This window comes from Epinephelus fuscoguttatus, linkage group LG3, assembly GCF_011397635.1.
Source record: "Epinephelus fuscoguttatus linkage group LG3, E.fuscoguttatus.final_Chr_v1".
NCBI lineage: Eukaryota > Metazoa > Chordata > Actinopteri > Perciformes > Serranidae > Epinephelus > Epinephelus fuscoguttatus.
In genome coordinates, this window is record NC_064754.1 from 246,385 (window position 1) to 267,902 (window position 21,518).

The 21,518-nt window shown below is 44.4% G+C and overlaps 1 protein-coding gene across 1 annotated transcript; it reads right to left on the reverse strand.

Annotated features, from left to right (window-relative positions):
* Nucleotides 1-1,652: 1,652 nt before the first annotated feature.
* On the reverse strand, nt 1,653-20,942 carry eif4a3 (eukaryotic translation initiation factor 4A3). Its single transcript, XM_049571699.1, has 12 exons — nt 20,670-20,942; nt 20,090-20,162; nt 16,513-16,579; nt 16,049-16,111; nt 15,825-15,957; nt 15,635-15,715; nt 14,762-14,903; nt 8,382-8,520; nt 8,173-8,288; nt 4,923-5,030; nt 1,930-2,057; nt 1,653-1,828 (listed from the first exon to the last, which is right to left on the reverse strand). The coding sequence occupies exons 1-12, from the start codon at nt 20,821-20,823 to the stop codon at nt 1,812-1,814; spliced, it is 1,221 nt and encodes a 406-aa protein (XP_049427656.1). The 5' UTR covers nt 20,824-20,942; the 3' UTR covers nt 1,653-1,811.
* Nucleotides 20,943-21,518: the final 576 nt, after the last annotated feature.

Below are 21,518 nucleotides of genomic sequence, written 5' to 3' on the forward strand. Positions count from 1 at the left end.
TGAATTATTTGAACCCAACAGCGTCAAAAAAGCCTTTTTCTATATGCCTATTTAGCGTAGCCTCGCTCGGGTCGGACACAGCGGAAGTCAGCAAACCAGAATACGGCACCCGGAAGCTGAAGTAAGTCTGCATGCCTGCAGCGGCCCGCAGCCATTAAACCACAGAAGAAGAAGGAGCCGTGTTTACGAGTAGGATTTAAGAAACAGGCTAAATGACATGTAGTAGGGAGTAGTGAATGATTTCAGACACGTTGCAGTCTCTTGTACAGTAGGTGGTGGTATGCATCTGGAAGTTTGCAATCCGCCAATAAATTGAGAAAAGAAGAAGAGCCGTGTTTACAGAGAGTGTTCTTCGAGTAAGCGGTACGCAACGGGCATTGCTGAACACATAACAGTTTTACCAGATGTATCTATAAGGACTTGGTTGTACTTTCGATGTCATGGGGGATAAAGAAGGAGCACCATCTAAAAGAAAAAGAACAGAAGAAGGCTAAACGGGACAGTGATAGGGCTCGAGCCCAAACAAATGTAAACCTCGGTCGGGCATTCACCAAGTGGAGAGAGCTGAGAGATTTTAAAGGATTTTAAACTGATCCCGAGTTGGCCCTTTTCCTAATCGACAGGTATGTCATTTTTGTTTTTATTTAGAGAATATACCGCAACTTGTTAGACGTTGTTTCACTTCAATATATGACGACATGGAAGTTATAAGCAAGCTAAATGTAACGTTAGCTGATGTGAACCGCTATTGTCTAGTAACGTTACAACAAACGCCACAAAATTATTTGTAACTGTGACCATGAACACAAATATACAGCAGGCAGTTGTCCTCAGTTTATAAGAAACTCAGAGCTACACCAGAACATTTATGATTTTCCTCTCGCTCTCCAAAACAAATGCATGCAGTAATTGCCAGTTGCAGTCGAGATTTTACGACACCAGGCTGTGGGTGTCATACCATTACGACCAAAGGGGGGCACTATGATCAACGAAAACGTAAAGTTCCGCACAGCTGCTTTAAAGACGGCTCGGAAAAACATGTTACCACACGTTAAACGAATTGAACAATAATAACAGCTGTAAAAAGTGCAGGGGACAGAGGGCACAGATGCGGGGGACATGTTTCCTGTGTCCCCCTCCTCAAATTATATCTGTGCCTGCACACATAGATCCTAGATTAGCAAGGGGGACGCTTTTTGGTCAATTTTCTGACAAAGGGGATGGCATCCCCCCTCATCCCGACCACTGTGCACCGGCAAAGAAAGTTACATTCATTAAACTGACTTTTTTGTGCAGACAGTGTGCAGGTGTTTGATTCATTGTTTGGCCCACTTACACAGTCTAAGACTACTGTGGTGTGTGACTTTTTTGACTTTTGTGTTTTTATTTTATAAAATCTGATGAAATTAAGTGATTTCTGTGTTTTAATTATTAAAATATCATTGTTGTGGTTTATTGACTCGCACCAACTTTGAGCTCAGGCTCAGCAGATTTTCGGGATGAGACGCATTTGAAGGTGCTCCATGATATGACATCACAGTAAAGAGAAATACCGACTCTCAAAGGGTTAAAAGAAGGCGGGTGACATCACAGTGACGTTAAAGTCAGTAAACATTAAATATTGAAGAAAAAACATGTTTAACAAACCGACGTGGAACCAAAACAACTTTATTTACAAAAACAAGTCAAGAGTTTTACAGTTGTTTTCACCTCAACAGTCAAATTAAGAAACACCCTCTAAAACTAATAAAAACAAACCAAAAAAAAGACAGGAAGTCAAAGGGGCGGGGTCCGATGTGATGTCATCCAGATCAGATCAGATCGGCCACTGCGGAGGTAAACACAAACATGTCACCGTGACAGCAGCCAAATGACTACAAATCGCACTCGCTAACACGTTAGCATTAGTGGTGTCACAGGTGGAGTTACCGTTCATGGGCATCTCGTCGATCTGGGTAGAGTAATACTGCTCAATGTCCCGCAGGATCCTGATGTCATCGTTCTTCACAAAGTTGATGGCCACACCCTTACGCCCGTAACGACCAGATCGACCAATCCTGGAGAAGGTCATGTTAGAAACAACCATGAAAACACAGAGTGCTTCATCATCATGAACAACAGGGGTTCATCCTAATATCCCTCCTCAACTCCTCGACTTCTTGATCACTTGACTTGGAAATCAATTGAGACTCGCCATCTTGTAGGACGTCTCAATTTGTTAAATGCACTCGGAGGAGTCAAGGAGAGAGGAGGCATTCAGAGGAGGGGGAAGTGAGGATACACGAGTGCAGCCTTCACAGAAGTCTTCTATTGACCAACACACCTGATTGGATATCAGTTATTGATTGGAAAGCTGATCAGACTGATCTGATACATCAGTTTCACACTGAGTGAAGACAGATTAGATATTAAACTCAGTGTGTCACTGACAAGTTTGATATTTGATTTGTTTTCTGATAAGAGTTCATAATCTGTCTGTCAGACAGAAACACTTAAAGGGATAGTGCACCCAAAAATGTAAATTCAGCCATTATCTACTCACCCATATGCTGAGGGAGGCTCAGGTGAAGTTTTAGAGTCCTCACATCACTTGCAGAGATCCAAGGGGAGAGGAGGTAGCAACACAACTCCACCTAATGGAGGCTGACGGCGCCCCAGATTCAAACGTCCAAAAACACATCACTGAAACCACAAAATATCTCCATACTGCTCGTCCGCAGTGATCCAAGTGTCCTGAAGCCCCGACATAAAAAGTTGTTTGGAAAAACCTCATTTGAACTCTGTTTTTAGCCTCATTGTAGCCTGTAGCTCTGACTACCTCTCTGGACACCGCGCTCATGTGTGCTGATTGCGCACAAGATCAGAGAAAGTATGTGAACACACGTGAGCGCGGTGCCCAGAGAGGCAGTCAGAGCTACAGGCTATTTTGTGGTTTCAATGATGTGTTTTTGGACGTTTGAATCTGGGGCGCCGTCAGCCTCCATTAGGTGGAGTTGTGTTGCTACCTCCTCTCCCCTTGGATCTCTGCAAGTGATGTGAGGACTCTAAAACTTCACCTGAGCCTCCCTCGGCATATGGGTGAGTAGATAATGGCTGCATTTCATTTTTGGGTGCACTATCCCTTTAACATAAGTGATCGGCTTGTTCATTCAGTCACACTGAGGCTGAACATTCCTGAGCGTCGGGTTGATGGGTTACAGAATTTAAATTTTCCCTGAAACATTTGGCCTAATAAATAATTTCCAGTGTTCAAAGACACCATGATCATATTCTGAGTTATTAAATAATGAACTCACAATAAGAATAGCAATAAATACAGATGTAAATAATGAATATAACATTATGTGATAACTGTATCATTATATATGTATATATGACATTATGTAATAACTGTATCATTATATATGTATATATGACATTATGTGATAACTGTATCATTATATATGTATATATGACATTATGTGATAACTGTATCATTATATATGTATATATAACATTATGTGATAACTGTATCATTATATATGTATATATGACATTATGTGATAACTGTATCATTATATATGTATATATGACATTATGTGATAACTATCATTATATATGTATATATGACATTATGTGATAACTGTATCATTATATATGTATATATGACATTATGTGATAACTGTATCATTATATATGTATATATGACATTATGTGATAACTGTATCATTATATATGTATATATAACATTATGTGATAACTGTATCATTATATATGTATATATGACATTATGTGATAACTGTATCATTATATATGTATATATGACATTATGTGATAACTGTATCATTATATATGTATATATGACATTATGTGATAACTGTATCATTATATATGTATATATGACATTATGTGATAACTGTATCATTATATATGTATATATTACATTATGTGATATCATTATATATGTATATATGACATTATGTGATAACTGTATCATTATATATGTATATATGACATTATGTGATAACTGTATCATTATATATGTATATATGACATTATGTGATAACTGTATCATTATATATATATAACATTATGTGATAACTGTATCATTATATATGTATATATGACATTATGTAATAACTGTATCATTATATATGTATATATAACATTATGTGATAACTGTATCATTATATATGTATATATGACATTATGTGATAACTGTATCATTATATATGTATAACATTATGTGATAACTGTATCATTATATATGTATATATGACATTATGTGATAACTGTATCATTATATATGTATAACATTATGTGATAACTGTATCATTATATATGTATATATAACATTATGTGATAACTGTATCATTATATATGTATATATGACATTATGTGATAACTGTATCATTATATATGTATAACATTATGTAATAACTGTATCATTACATATAACATTATGTGCAGCAACAAACTATTTAAAAAATTAAAACTTTCTATAGCTTTTAATAAAGCCTCCTGAAAGCTGATCCAGCTGTAATCAGAAACAGACGTCTCTTCACGTGACGCTACAGAGGAAAGGACGTCTCATTTCTCTAAAGACATATATCCTCGTTTCCTCTCTCCTCGTGTCTCATCCTCGCATCTCTCCCCCGTGTCCTATGAGGGCGGAGCTAAGACGCAAGAAAGAGATGCAAGTGAGGGAAAGATGGATGCGAGATTCGGTATTAGGATGAACCCCAGATGTCAGACGACTCCTGCTGAGAGCCTGCCCATGCCCAGCCTACTTAACCCCGCCCACTGGCTACATGTCCATCATTTATACAACGCCTGTGGATGTCGAGCTCTGTGTTGTTGGGACTTGTTTGTGCGGAGTGAAACGTACCTGTGGATGTCGAGCTCTGTGTTGTTGGGACTTGTTTGTGCAGAGTGAAACGTACCTGTGGATGTAGAGCTCTCTGTTGTTGGGCAGGTCATAGTTGATGATCAGAGAAACTTGAGGAACGTCTAAACCTCGGGCCCAAACATCCGTGGAGATCAACACACGACTGAAAACACATGGAACCCATCAAGTCATGTGACCATATTCATACAGACAGGTGTTCATGCACACACAGGACAGGTGTCAGAGCATCTTTGTATCCCCGTACAAACTGTGGCTCATCAGTGTCAGTGACAGTCACAGCTCTGTTACAGCTCTCAGCACTTTAACCAGAACAGTCTATTACCCCCGAGCCTCACTGTGTGTGTGTGTCTGTGTGTGTATGTGTGTGTGTGTCTGTGTGTGTGTGTGTGTGTGTGTGTGTGTATGCAGCACCACTCTGTCTGCAGAACATTTAAAGGTTCTGCAGACAGAGTGGGTCTAACCTGAGACAAAACTGGGTTGAAACTGGGTCTAAACTGGGACTAAACTGGGTCTAAACTGGGTCTAAACTGGGTTGAAACTGGGTTGAAACTGGGTCTAAACTAGGACTAAACTGGGACTAAACTGGGTCTAACCTGAGACAAAACTGGGTCTAACCTGAGACAAAACTGGGTTGAAACTGGGTCTAAACTGGGACTAAACTGGGTCTAAACTGGGTTGAAACTGGGTTGAAACTGGGTCTAAACTGGGACTAAACTGGGACTAAACTGGGTCTAAACTGGGACTAAACTGGGTCTAAACTGGGTTGAAACTGGGTTGAAACTGGGTCTAAACTGGGTCTAATCTGAGACAAAACTGGGTTAAAACTGGGTTGAAACTGGGTTGAAACTGGGTCTAAACTGGGTCTAATCTGAGACAAAACTGGGTTAAAACTGGGTTGAAACTGGGTTGAAACTGGGTCTCAACTAGGACTAAATAGGATTTAAACTAGGACTAAACTAGGTTTAAAATGGGACTAAAGTAGGTTTGAACTGGGACTAAACTGGGTCTATACTGGGACTTAACTGTCTAAACTGGGTCTAATCTGGGACTAAACTGGGAAGTCAGAGAGCTCCGTCCCCCCCGTCTGTCTCATCCCTCCCTGTCTCTCTCATCCCTCCTCGTCTGTCTCACCCCCCCCTTCGTCTGTCTCATCCCTCCCTGTCTGTCTCACCCCTCCTCGTCTGTCTCATTCCTCCTCGTCTGTCTCATCCCCCCCACCCCTTCGTCTGTCTCATCCCTCCCTGTCTCTCTCATCCCTCCTCGTCTGTCTCATCCCTCCCTGTCTGTCTCATCCCTCCCTGTCTCTCTCATCCCTCCTCGTCTGTCTCATCCCTCCCTGTCTCTCTCATCCCCCCTCGTCTGTCTCATCCCTCCCTGTCTCTCTCATCCCTCCTCGTCTGTCTCATCCCTCCTTGTCTGTCTCATCCCCCCCACCCCTTCGTCTGTCTCATCCCTCCCTGTCTCTCTCATCCCTCCCTGTCTCTCTCATCCCTCCTCGTCTGTCTCATCCCTCCTCGTCTGTCTCATCCCTCCGTCTCTCTCATTCCTCCTCGTCTGTCTCATCCCTCCCTGTCTCTCTCATCCCCCCTCGTCTGTCTCATCCCTCCTTGTCTGTCTCATCCCTCCCTGTCTCTCTCATCCCTCCTCGTCTGTCTCTCTCATCCCTCCTTGTCTGTCTCATCCCTCCTTGTCTGTCTCATCCCTCCTCGTCTGTCTCATCCCTCCTCGTCTCTCTCATCCCCACTCGTCTGTCTCATCCCTCCCTGTCTGTCTCATCCCTCCCTGTCTCTCTCATCCCTCCTCGTCTGTCTCATCCATCCTCGTCTGTCTCATCCCTCTTTGTCTGTCTCATCCCTCCTCGTCTGTCTCATCCCTCCTCGTCTGTCTCATCCCTCCTCGTCTGTCTCACCCCCCCTTTGTCTGTCTCATCCCTATCTGTCTGTCTCACCCCCCCGTCTGTCTCATCCCTCCCTGTCTGTCTGTCTCTCTCATCCCTCCCTGTCTCTCTCTCATCCCTCCGTCTGTCTCATCCCTCCCTGTCTCCCTGTCTGTCTCATCCCTCCCTGTCTGTCTCATCCCTCCCTGTCTCTCTCATCCCTCCTCGTCTGTCTCATCCCCCCTTCGTCTGTCTCATCCTTATCTGTCTGTCTCACCCCCCCGTCTGTCTCATCCCTCCCTGTCTCTCTCATCCCTCCGTCTGTCTCATCCCTCCTCGTCTGTCTCATCCCTCCTCGTCTGTCTCATCCTTATCTGTCTGTCTCACCCCCCCGTCTGTCTCATCCCTCCCTGTCTCTCTCATCCCTCCGTCTGTCTCATCCCTCCTCGTCTGTCTCATCCCTCCTCGTCTGTCTCATCCCTCCTCGTCTCTCTCATCCCTCCGTCTGTCTCATCCCTCCTCGTCTGTCTCATCCCTCCTCGTCTGTCTCATCCCTCCTCGTCTCTCTCATCCCTCCCTGTCTCTCTCATCCCTCCCTGTCTCTCTCATCCCTCCTCGTCTGTCTCATCCCCCCTTCGTCTGTCTCATCCTTATCTGTCTGTCTCACCCCCCCGTCTGTCTCATCCCTCCCTGTCTGTCTGTCTCTCTCATCCCTCCGTCTGTCTCATCCCTCCCTGTCTCCCTGTCTGTCTCATCCCTCCCTGTCTGTCTCATCCCTCCCTGTCTGTCTCATCCCTCCCTGTCTGTCTCATCCCTCCCTGTCTCTCTCATCCCTCCTCGTCTGTCTCATCCCCCCTTCGTCTGTCTCATCCTTATCTGTCTGTCTCACCCCCCCGTCTGTCTCATCCCTCCCTGTCTCTCTCATCCCTCCGTCTGTCTCATCCCTCCTCGTCTGTCTCATCCCTCCCTGTCTGTCTCACCCCCCCTTTGTCTGTCTCATCCCTATCTGTCTGTCTCACCCCCCCATCTGTCTCACCCCCCGTCTGTCTCATCCCTCCCTCCCTCCCTGTCTGTCTGTCTGTCTCATCCCTCCCTGTCTGTCTCTCTCTCATCCCTCCCTGTCTGCCTGTCTGTCTCATCCCTCCTCGTCTGTCTCATCCCTCCTCGTCTGTCTGTCTCTCTCATCCCTCCCTGTCTGTCTGTCTGTCTCATCCCTCCCTGTCTGTCTGTCTCTCTCATCCTTCCCTGTCTGTCTGTCTGTCTCATCCCTCCCTGTCTGTCTGTCTCTCTCATCCTTCCCTGTCTGTCTGTCTGTCTCATCCCTCCCTGTCTGTCTGTCTGTCTCATCCCTCCCTGTCTGCCCCGCCCGTCACAGTGTGTTGGACAGCAGGGTCCTGTGAGATGTTACCTGGCTCCTGATCTGAACTCCTTCATGATGGACTCCCGCTCTTTCTGAGGCATGTCTCCGTGCATCGAGGACACCGTGAAGTTGGCCTCTCTCATCTTCTCAGTCAGCCAGTCCACCTGAAACACACGCACACAGACTCCAGTTCCCACAAAGCTTTGCTGCTGCTGCAGGACTGACAGGATGATGTGGAGGAAGAGGAGCAGACTGACCTTCCTCTTGGTGTTACAGAAGATGACGGCCTGAGTGATGGTCAGAGTGTCGTACAGGTCACACAGAGTGTCAAACTTCCACTCTTCTCTTTCCACCGCCACAAAGAACTGTTTGATCCCCTCCAGGGTCAGCTCGTCTCTGAGGGACACACAGTGAGAGACACACTGTCAGCACTACACACTGTCTCTGAGGGACACACAGTGAGAGACACACTGTCAGCACTACACACTGTCTCTGAGGGACACACAGTGAGAGACACACTGTCAGCACTACACACTGTCTCTGAGGGAATATTTTCATTTGTTTTCCTGAATATTTCCTGGATTTTTTTTTTTAATGAATATTTTCTGTAAGTACACTGACACTTGTACAAAAAGGCTGAGTACCAGGAGTCCCTGGAAGCAGTCCCCTGCTTCATAATAGCCCCTTTTCCACCACAGGAACTTTTATCATTTAACCGGGATTTTGAAAAACCTCGGCATGTTCCCACCGAAATTACCCGGAAAAAAAAAACTTTCCCTCAACCCCAAACTTTACCTGAAAAATGTACCTAGTAGGGGGATAAGACTTTTCACATTACCCGGAATTCTTGAGGGGCGGGGCTGTGTGCTGAAGAACGCTGATTGGTGGAACACACACTTGCAGTGTTCCATACTTCCTGGCACGGGCAGCTGCTGCAAACTTTATTTCATTTCTACAAGCTTCACTTTGTTTGCATTTTGATTAAGGATGGGTACTGAAACCCATATCAAAGACTGTAGTTTTGATAAGTGCTAACGGTATCATTTCTTTTGTGCTTGAACTCCTACACACACACACACACACACACACACACGGTAATCTGTGAACAGCCAAGCGGTCGCGGTGGAAACAAAGTGAAGATAACTCGAAAATGACTCGAGTTGACAGCAGCTACACTCGTTACTGTAAGTGACATTAACCCTTAGTGAGTAAGAAGCCAATACTTTATCAATACATGTGTTCAGCAGCATGAACATGTAAACATGTAGACAGTGATATTCAATATGCTCCGCCCACAGTCTCTCATCCACCGACACTAATGTTATGTCTGACATAGGGATGTAACGATTACCGATATTACGGTAAATTTCGGTTAATTTTTACACGGTGAGAATTACCGTTTATGTTTAAATTAATTGCATTATCGCGGTGGATTATCGGGACATGTAATAACAGCCTCATTCAAGTCTTGCGATGCAGGCGCTGCGTGAATGCGTAGCATGTGTAAACACAAAGAATGAAAACATGGCAGAAGTTGGTGATAGCGACACACAGGACATTTCCCCTCCAACTGAACGCACAGAGTCTGAGGTCTGGGTGTACTTTGGGTTTCTGAAGAATGCCGAGGGACAGCTGGTGGAGGACAACTATCCTGTGTGCAGAACATGCAGAAAGAAAGTTGCTGCGAAGGGTAGCAACACTACAAATCTGCTGGCTCATCTCCATGACCATCATCCACAGCTTTACAGCCAATGCAAGTTATGCTATGCAAATGTCAGTTATTGTGTGAGGGACTTCAGTTTTACTGAGATTGTCATAATGTGTAACTCTTGACGTATACGAGACATTTGAGCCGTATCTGTCCTCCTAAACAGCGACTAGGTTTTCCGTTTTCGTTTAAGACACTTAGGAGCTAATACTAGCTGACTAGCTAATAGCCGTATTAGCAGCTATGTTGCTAACGTTAAGCGTTTCAAAACGAAACGGAGCTGTAAACACTGAGCGGAGCCGACAGAATATAAACCGACATAACGTAATGCTAACTGAGATCAACTATGATTGAATCACTGTGACTATGGTTATTGTATGGCGAGCTAGAATCGATACAGACGGCCAGTTATGCTTTCTCGATATCAGCTCAAAGAAACAACATAAAACGCTGCCGTGTTAACCTTTGCCCGAGAGCCTTAATGGGGGCTCTCGGTTTTATAAGGTTAATTAAATTCACTGCTTATAGTCTTGACCTAACACACACACACACACACACACACACACACACGAGCATGCACTCCTTTTCTCATACAGGCGCTGACTCCTGACTCACATGCACACTTCTAATGTGTGAATTATTCTGTGTTATGATGACCATTGCCCTTAGGGTTTTTTGGGTTTCTCCTGCACATTTGTGATATCTATTCTATATATTGTATGTTTTTTGTTTTACTCTTGTTTTGTTTTATATATACACTAAACAAAAATATAAACGCACCACTTTTGTTTTTGCTCCCATTTTTCATGAGCTGAACTCAAAGATCTAAAACATTTTCTATCCACACTAAAGACCATTTCCTCACAAATATTGTTCACAAATCTGTCTAAATCTGTGTTAGTGAGCACTTCTCCTTTGCCGAGATAATCCATCCCACCTCACAGGTGTGGCATATCAAGATGCTGATTAGACAGCATGAATATTGCACAGGTGTGCCTTAGGCTGGCTACAATAAAAGGCCACTCTGAAATGTGCAGTTTTGCTTTATTGGGGGGGGGGGGGGGGGGCTCACACAGTGCAACACATCTCCTTCACATAGAGTTGATCAGGTTGTTGATTGTGGCCTGTGGAATGTTGGTCCACTCCTCTTCAATGGCTGCGCGTAGTTGCTGGATATTGGCAGGAACTGGAACACGCTGTCGTATACGCCGATCCAGAGCATCCCAAACATGCTCAATGGGTGACATGTCCGGTGAGTATGCTGGCCATGCAAGAACTGGGATGTTTTCAGCTTCCAGGAATTGTGTACAGATCCTTGCAACATGGGGCCATGCATTATCATGCTGCAACATGAGGTGATGGTCGTGGATGAATGGCACAACAATGGACCTCAGGATCTCGTCACGATATCTCTGTGCATTCAAAATGCCATCAATAAAATGCACCTGTGTTCGTTGTCCATAACATATGCCTGCCCATACCATAACCCCACCGCCACCATGGGCCACTCGATCCACAGCGTTGACATCAGCAAACCGCCCCCCCCACACGACGCCACACATGCTGTCTGCCATCTGCCCTGAACAGTGAAAACTGGGATTCATCCATGAAGAGAACACCTCTCCAACGTGCCAGACGCCATCGAATGTGAGCATTTGCCCACTCAAGTTGGTTACGACAACGAACTGCAGTCAGGTCGAGACCCCGATGAGGACGACGAGCATGCAGATGAGCTTCCCTGAGACGGTTTCTGACAGTTTGTGCTAATTGCAGGAATGTCCACCAGAGCTGTTGCCTGTGAATTGAATGTTCATTTCTCTACCATAAGCCGTCTCCAAAGGCGTTTCAGACAGTTTGGCAGTACATCCAACCGGCCTCACAACCGCAGACCACGTGTAACCACACCAGCCCAGGACCTCCACATCCAGCATGTTCACATCCAAGATCGTCTGAGACCAGCCACCCGGACAGCTGCTGCAACAATCGGTTTGCATAACCAAAGAATTTCTGCACAAACTGTCAGAAACCGTCTCAGGGAAGCTCATCTGCATGCTCATCGTCCTCATCGGGGTCTCGACCTGACTGCAGTTTTCTGACCCCCCCCCCCAATAAAGCAAAACTGCACATTTCAGAGTGGCCTTTTATTGTGGCCAGCCTAAGGCACACCTGTGCAATATTCATGCTGTCTAATCAGCATCTTGATATGCCACACCTGTGAGGTGGGATGGATTATCTCGGCAAAGGAGAAGTGCTCACTAACACAGATTTAGACAGATTTGTGAACAATATTTGTGAGGAAATGGTCTTTAGTGTGGATAGAAAATGTTTTAGATCTTTGAGTTCAGCTCATGAAAAATGGGAGCAAAAACAAAAGTGGTGCATTTATATTTTTGTTCAGTGTATTTTTACTCTTGTGCTAATAAATAAATAATATATAAATTGTTTACATATTTTGCTGACAAATAAGCTTTGTTCCTGTAATGTGTTTACATATTTTGTTCATTTAAAATAAATTTTTCTGTTGCTGTGCCAATCCCTTGCCCCTTTAACGTGAAAGTTTCATTTTAATATAAGATTTTGGCTGTTAACATTTTGGTATGATAAGGAAGTTACAAGATTTAGTGAAGTTATTTCAATGTATCTATTTTTTTTAACATTTTACAGCGCTTGAAAAAAATATCGCGATATTATCGTTTACCGTGATAATTTGGTCACTATAATCGAGTTATCAAATTTTCGATATCGTTACATCCCTAGTCTGACACAAGAACAGCACGCTAGTTCAGCTGATAGTGAATTGTTCCTAATGAGCTCTAATGACAGCTGTCTGTTTGGAGACTAACTTAGTTTGACACTTAAAATACTTTAAACTGAGCTGCTGGCTGAGACAAACAGCCCCAACTCTCTACACCAGCACATAACCAGCCAAGCTGGCCTGGGCCAAATACAGGACACACGCCGAATCATCTACGCCATCAGCCTGATTTGAATACATTTTCCAGGACTTTGAAGTGCGGTGGAAACACAAACCACACAGATTACCAGGAATTCTATTACCCAGGTAAATAAATTCCTGGTAATAAAAGTTCCCGGAAATGTTGGTGGAAAAGGGGCTATTTTCTAGATGTTTTGTCCTGAATATTTTCTAGTTTTTTTCCTGAATATTTTCTAGTTGTTTTTCTGAACATTTTCTATGAGTACATTGACACTTCTGTACAAAAAGGCTGAGTACCAGGAGTCCCTGGTTGCATTGAACACAACAGATTATCAAGGACGCAAAGACGAACCAGGGAGATCTAGCAGTCCTGTGGCTTATGGCACAGTACCCTACAAGTTGGTCGACTACACACTCAAAGCCTACCACGTCCCACAAAAGGCACAGCAGCTTGTCCGGAACTACTTCGGGCACTTCAAGATGCACTTCACCTCTGGTGACTTCACTACCAACTGGCAGAGGCTGGAAGTCAGAATCATGACCGGATGTACAATCTCGGTGATTCTGTTCGTAGCTGCATTGAACTTCCTGGTCAAGGCAGTGGAGAAGCCTAGATGGGGAGCTGTACTCTTGAGCGGCATCCAACAGGTCCCAGTTAGGGCCTTTATGGACGACTTGACAATCACAGTGAGGTCAGTCCCAGAGGGCAGATGGATTTTGGAAGATCTGGTAGAGCTCACTAAAACAGCTAGAATGGAGTTCAAACCTTCGAAATCCATAAGCCTAGTCCTGAAGTGGGCCCGTGTTAAAGACCACTGCCGGTTTCAGACAAGTGAAGACATCATTCCAACTGTCACTGAGAAGCCAGTTAAGAGCTTAGGAAGGTGGTACAGAGCTGACCTCAACAACAAAGCAAGTGCGAAGGAGATGCTCAACCAAGCAGAAGAGTGGCTAGGGGCCCTGGTGAGGAGTGGCCTGCCCAGCAAGTACAAGGCATGGGGCTACCAGCACGGCATCCTTCCAAGGCTCCTGTGGCCACTGCTTGTGTATGAGGTTGACAACAGTGGCAGCTTTGGAAAGGAAAATTAACAACTTCATCAGGAGGTGGCTGTCTGTCCCCAAAAGGTGTTGCTCTCTTGGCGTCTACAGTTCCGGGAGCAAGCTGCAGCTGTCAATTACATCAGTTGTGGAGGAGTTTAAGACAGCCAAAGTCCTGTTAGCCATGACGTTGCAGTACAGTGACGACCAGGCTGTGCGGCAGGCAGACATCATAGTCAAGACAGAACAGAAGTGGAAAGCCAGCAGAGCTGATAGGTGAAGACCTGAAAGGCTGAGGGAGCAGTTGCAGGATGCTGGTTCTGCTGTCAAGCCCCACTGAGGTGTCATGGGCTAGTTGATGAAACACCGGTAAAGTGGGGTGCCCACTTGAAAACCCAGTGAAGTCACAAGGTCTGAAACATAAAGCTCTGCCCTCAGTTGAAGACGTCTGAAGGGAGCAATTTCTATGCCAACCACCCCACATAAGGCGCAGGAGGCAACTCCTGCCAAGTGCGGTGGCTGCGATATACCCTCATCGTGTAAAGACATTCTAGATTCTTCTTCTTTGAATATTTTCTGGATTTTTTTCCCTGAATATTTTCCAGATGTTTATTCCTGATTATTTTCTGGATGTTTTTTTAATGAATATTTTCTGACGAATATTTTCTAAATGTTTTTTCACAAATATTTTCTAGTATTTTTTTTGTTGTTGTTTTTCCTGAGTATTTTCTGGATTTTTTTTTCCCAGAATGTTTGCTAGATGTCCCATCCCGTCCCAATGAATATTCTCTGGACGTTATAATGAATATTCTCTGGACATTACAATGAATATTCTCTGGACGTTATAATGAAAATTCTCTGGACGTTACAATGAATATTCTCTGGATGTTATAATGAATATTCTCTGGACGTTATAATGAATATTCTCTGATGTTTCTGGGTGTTTCTGCACTGACCGTTTGACCAGGATGCGGATGGGGTCAGTCATGAACTTGTTGGTCATCTCCAGGATCTCGTGTGGCAGCGTGGCGCTGATCAGGACTACCTGTGTGGCTGGAGGCAGGTAACGGTACACGTCGTAGATCTGCTCCTTAAAACCTGAACGACAAACGACAATGATGATGAGTCTAGCTTCCGTTTCTGAGGACAGCGACACCATCAGCAGGAAGGAGACACCGTAAATATAATAACATAAACCAATATGAATGGTAGGGGAAACACTGCACTGTCAGGATTAAGAGATTTAAAGACAGAGACAGAGAGAAACAGAGACAGAAAGAGACAGGGACAGAGAGAGACAGGGACAGAGAGAGACAGGGACAGAGAGAGACAGGGACAGAGCGACAGAGAGAACAGAGAGAGAACAGAGACAGACACAGGGACAGCTGATGAAATAACTCTGTGTCTCAGATCATCAGGACAGTGTCCTCTGACTGTCTCACGATCCAGACTGGTGGGTAACAGGAGGTCAAGACTTTACAGCTCTGGATCATCCCTCAGCTCTCAGTCAGAGCTGCCTCTTCTTCTTCCTTCTCTTTACTCTCCTCACTCTTCCTCCTCCTCCTCCTCCTGTCTCTAATAGCAGTCACTAGAATCAGACCAGTCAGCAGCAGCCAATCAGAGCTGTTCGACATGTCAGATTTTAGTGACTGTTGAATGTCCAATGAGAAAGTCTGTAGCCCGGCTGCCATGTTCTGGGCTCTGATTAGTTGTTTTCAGTCACATGCAGTGAGGTCATCAGAGACATAGATTAAGATCTCTCTCTCACACACTCTCTCACACACACACACACACACACGTGACATCACAGCTCTTTCCAGGTGTCTCACCTTTGTTGAGCATCTCGTCAGCTTCGTCCAGAACCAACATCTTGATGGCTCTCGTCCTCAGACTCCTGCGACGAATCATATCTGCAGACAAACAACACACTCGGTTCAACTTCCTCTCGGCTCCGGACATTGATTGGCGAGTCTCTGAGGTCTGGAGAACGCCACGAGACTTGTTGTCAGGTAAACTAACCAAAAACTCGTCCAGGTGTCCCCGCCACCACGTGCTGACCGTAGTCCAGTTTCCTGATGTCCTCGCCCACATTGGTCCCTCCGATGCAGGCGTGACACTGGACGTTCATGTAGTCTCCCAGAGCCAGCAGCACCTGAACACAGACAAACAGCCAATCAGAAACCAGAACACAGCTACCGTTCTCACTGCTGATTGGCTGGGTATGACCGCGAGGGCGGGGCTACCTTCTGAATCTGTCCGGCCAGCTCTCTGGTTGGAGCGAGGATCAGAGCCTGCGTCTCCCTCACCTGCACACAGGAAACGCATCACAGCATGATGTCATCAAAAACTCAAGTTCCTCTGTGTGACATCATCTGATCAGAGGACACGATACAGACCATAATGACCATGACTTCAGTCTCATGATCATAAATAAGATGGACAACACATCTCCTCCCACTGTACAGAGGTGAAGCTAAAACATCACAGTGCGGTGGTGACATCATACAGTGCCAGAGTCTGGGCAGCAGCAAGCTCTGTGGTTTCCCGCCCATACACCTGTCTGACCAATCGCAAGCAGCGCCACTGACTGTGAGCTCACTGATTGGCCTTGTGGACCACGTGACCCTGTGGCTGAGCCTGCTGCATTCTGCTGACACAAAGGTGAAGTTTTGGATTTCTGCGGCAAAACATTTTTATCAGAACTCACCTGGATGTCGAGACACTGCAGCACCGACACGCAGAAGGTGGCCGTCTTTCCTGTTCCAGACTGAGACCTGAACACATCACAGACCAGCTGTTAGAGCACATCAAGATCAGCACTAGTCTTGCACCCATTACAATTTTTTGGGCCGATTGCAATTACATTTTTTCTAAACCACTTTACAGCACACAAGATATTGCAGTATTTTCTATCTTTCCTTTATTAGAACATTTTAACAGGGAAAAAAACATAAAATTCATACAGGGTTTTACATCTTCAAAATACAGTGTTATGGACATTCTTATTTTAACAACGAGAAAAAAGGTGCAGATTTGAACAGGCTGCCGCTCCCGTGAGAACGCTCCTGCCAGTAAGCGCGTGCCCACGTGCATCTTCAGCACGTGGGCACGCGCCTTGTCAGTTTCAAGCGGCGCCTGCAGCAGCGAGAGCTCCGCTTCGTTAAGTTTAATGCGTACAATTAACAACTTTCTCCTTCCCTCTTTTGATGTGAGTGTGAGTGCTTAAGGTGAGAAGCCGCCCATGACGTTTACAGATTGTATATGCATATTTGTAAGAACTGAGTGGAAAGCTATTTTTCCTTTTGTTTATTTCTCACACACACACACACACACACACACACACACACACACGCTACACTTGTAAACCTCCTGTATTGAAAATTAAAGTATCCTCTCGAACCTGATTCTCTAGCCGGAATCATTTATTCCATAGTTATCCTACCCAAACTAGTGTGTCCCTGAGGTCCCCTTCCTGGATCAGAATGATCCGGATTTTGGAGTCCTCGTTTTTGATATCCGAGATCAAATTGATCTTGAAGATTTGGTCCTGGTTTTTCAAACAATTTTCAGATAGGATCATTCTGATCCAGATACCACAAGATCAGGATTACAGAATCTGGATTTGAGGTCTTTGGATGTACAGTGGTGGAAAAAAGTTTTCGGACACCCCATGCATTTGTGAAATATTGCATTAAGAATCACTCTTAGGTCTTCAAGTGCAATTTCTTTTAGTACAGTCACAGCCAAAATACTAAATAAATCCTAAAAAAGCCATTAAAACTTAAAATTGATTGGTTCCATAAAAACACATAAGAAATTTTGAGTATTGGGTCATTTTGGTACCAGTGATGAAGGTCGTTCTTTTTATTAAAAGACACAATTTTTGTTGCTAAGCTTCGTGTCTACATAAAGCCAGCACATTTGAAAGTTCTTCAGACACAAAAATGGCTAAAACAAGGAACCTAACACAGGAAACATGCCTGAAGATAAAGATTCTCAGCCAGGAAGGGTACAGCTGCCGCCAGATAGCCAGGAAGTGCAGATGCAGTCCTTCAGCAGTTGGAAACACTCTGCAGAAATACAGACGAACCAACAGCTTGGAAGACAAACCAAGATCTGGGCGTCCAAGGGTTTCTTCAGCAAGAAATGACCGCATCCTGATCCGCATGTGCAGGCAAAACCACCGAATGACATCACAGGAGCTTCAGCAGCAGTGGTCAAACCAAACTGGTGTCCAGTGTTCCACCCGCACTGTACGTGGCCGACTTTTAGATCACGGCTTAAGGTCCTACAAGGCTATCAAGAAGCCCCTGATCAGTGAGAGACAGAGGTTAGCCCGGCGTCGTTGGGCCCAGGCACACAAGAACTGGACAGCCAGGAATTGGAAGAAGATTTTGTGGTCAGATGAGTCCAGTTTCCAGCTTTATCTTCCTCCTACTAATGTGAGGGCAATGCAGGAGGCCAGGCGAAGCATTATCTCCAGCATGTACAGTACCTACTGTCAAGCATGGTGGAGGCAGTATCATGGTTTGGGGATGCATGAGTGCTGCTGGTGTTGGTCATCTCACTGTCTGCGATGGCACATTGAACTCTACCAAGTATTGTACCATTCTCCAAACCCACATGCTCCCTTCTGCGCGTGCACTGTTCCGTCGAGGTAAAAACTGGATGTTTCAACAAGATAATGCCCCTTGCCACACATCCAAGGCCAGTAGAACTTGGCTGCAGGAGCACAGTATCCAGGTCTTAGAGTGGCCAGCTCAATCCCCAGACATGAGCCCCATTGAAAATCTGTGGTGGATTATCAAAAGGTCTGTTTCAAAGCATAAACCAAAGAATTGAGAAGAATTAAAAGCAGTAATTCAAGAAGAATGGGACAAGATTACCCCTCAATAGTGTGAAAGGCTCGTGGGGAACATGCCAGCCAGGATTAGAGCTCTACTACGTGCCAATGGCAGGACTACTAAATATTAATTTGATGATGTGATGGTTTATTTATTTTTTGTTCAGTTTTGAACACATTCTCTGTTATTTGTTGACTTTGACACCGACAATGTTGAGAACTGACATATTGAAACTGTCAAGAATTTAGTTTTGTTAGTTTTTCTTGTAAACAATAAACAAAAAAATATAATTTGTATTTGTTTGTATCTGTCTAATGCAGCCACACCTTTTGAAACACAAAAAAGATTTTTCCACAAATATTTCATGATAATATTTGAGATTGTGTAAAATTTTAAGGGTGTCCGAAAACTTTTTTCCACCACTGTAGACTGACTACCATGATCATCCCAGATGTATTTTTACCCCTCATCTATTTTTATTTTGTTATTCTTCATGTTGCCTTCAGCACAAGATTATGTTGTTTGTCACTTGTTTAAGACAATAGATGCAATTGTGAATTCACTACAAAAGCAATTCAAAGTTGCTTTGGAACAAAGTGTCAGCTAAATGACCCTCCCCCCTTCTTTCTTTTTCATTTTGGCTTTGTTGTGTTTTTTGGTTGATTTTTTTTTTTGTATGGTGTTAACTATGTATGAAAGGACAGCAGTTATACATTTTCTGTTTGCTCAATTTATGAGTTTTGTCTTGGCTGTCTGGAATAAAACAAAACAGAGTTAAAAAGAAAAAACAAAACAAAGTTATTTTGAGTTACATGTGGGAATTGGCTGGGTCTAGTGACCAGTAGGAATATCTAGGATGTGATAACGTGCTTTGGTATTTATTGTGCTTTGTGTAATATTAACATGTATTTTGTTTACTACTGATTTTGTACGGCAGCTCTTATGATGAGAAGTAATGTAGCCTAGGCTATATTTTGTAATCTGACATTCTGGTTTCACAAACTTCAGTTTCCCAGTAAAGTTAAGAAAACAAATTGAATGGTGTCAGACAGTATCCCTCTGTCCAGCCTGACGGCCGGCATTAGTACACTGTGCAATGTGCCATGTGTCCTCCATCTCTCTACATCCACCTTGAATCCATGCTTCCAGTGGGATCAGGATAATCCTGATTTTTAGCTTCAAAACTATCCCAATCTCCACCTTAGAATTTTGAAATACCCCAAAACAGCGTTTGATCAGGATTCTGGGTAGGACTGGATTACCTAATCCATATCCCAATTTGACTAGGATCAGGATCACATATCCTGGTTTGAAATACCCAATTGTGAGATTTAATCCTATCCAGACCAGTCTGATCCAGATTAAAAGTTTTGAAATACTGGGCCCAGAGGATCAGCACAGAACCCAGAGGATCAGCACAGATGTGGGGTCAGGTCTTACTGGGCGATGACGTCTCTGCCTTTGATGATCTGTTTGATTGCTCTCTGCTGGATCGCTGATGGCTTCTCAAAACCTGAAACCCAAAACAAAAGTGGGTCACATGACATGTGATATATATGTGTATATATATATATATATATATATATATGTGTGTGTGTGTGTGTGTGTATGTATATTATTACATGTTCACATCATGAACCTGGCTGCTACACCTGTAAACACCGTCACACTGTATGAACCTGTGACTGACTGAACTTATCTCCGTTACACATTAAAATCACCTGAAGCTCCCGGTGTGTTTACCGGCTCCGGTTGTTGCGCAGACCGTGTAGGAAAACACAGCGGAAGTTTCCGTTAGCGGGAGTAGCTACTAGCTAACGGTTAATGCTAACAGAAGTGTCGGTGAGCAGTTAAATAACAAAAATCATCAGTCAATCTAAAGTTCCCTAAACACTTATAAAAACCCTGTTAACACCCATTAACGGATTTTATTTCGTTCCTATCTTTAAAAACATCGCAGTGACGTTAGCTGTTAGCTTTAACATCCTCCCACCGGAGGCCGCACAAATCCCCGGCCTACCGTAGGCGTAGATGCCGCGTAGCAGGTCCTCCCGGAGTCCCATGGTGTCGAAGGTAGGGGTGACGTCCACCTCCTCGCTGGTCTCAAACTCCACCTTGGTCATGTCCTCCTCCCTCAGGAGTCTCTTTCTGCCCTGCGCCCCGGCAGCAGCCATCTCTCACTCTGAGCTCTTTATTCCGCTGAAACTGGACCGACGCTGCGCCGCTGCCGCTCAGCTAACTGCTAACCGCTAACACGGGGGAAGAAAGACCGCCGCACGTGTCGCACCGATGACGTATGCTGCCAGCGACGCGACAGGTTTTTTTTTCTTCTTTTTCTTTTTTTAAGTTTAATGGCGGCTGGAGGAACAGCTTCAATGCGCACCACCGCCACCTGCTGGACATGGAGTGTGGCGCGGCAGCTCGGCAGGAGGCTGAATGGTCATGTTCCTATTGTTCCTGTTGCTCTGTGTGTTTTCCTTCATGTCCTTCCAGGTAGATTCTCGATGTAACACTTTGCTTTTCTTCAGTCAGTAATACTATTGACTCCCTTCTTTCTGTTGCAGTCTATTAAACATGTCTGCTGTTAGTGTGAACACGGCCCAGCAGGATCTCCTCTCCTCAGACAGGTAATGACCATCTCTTCCCACTCCGTCATCTTCCAGCACCGACATCAAGTCCCGACACCTCTGCCAGGTTTTGTGTTTTTAATAATTTTCTTAATTTTTCATGGCATTTTTTTTTTCCAAGAAAATTTGAGGGAGAGGGCAGAAGTTTTCTTTGAAGATTTTTGGCTTTTTCTTCTCTTTAAAAATTTTGGCCATTTCTTTTTCAAATTTGGGTTGTTTTTTTTTTTAAAGAAAACATGCCT

Bases quoted from the DNA above. Each gene is read 5' to 3' on its own strand.
- eif4a3 (XM_049571699.1), bottom strand. From the start codon at position 20,823: ATGGCTGCTGCCGGGGCGCAGGGCAGAAAGAGACTCCTGAGGGAGGAG. The intron at 20,163-20,669 runs GTAGGCCGGGGA...TTTGGGTTTCAG, and splicing joins ACGCGGCATCTACGCCTACG to GTTTTGAGAAGCCATCAGCG. The intron at 15,958-16,048 runs GTAGCCCCGCCC...GTCTGTGTTCAG, and splicing joins TGGCCGGACAGATTCAGAAG to GTGCTGCTGGCTCTGGGAGA.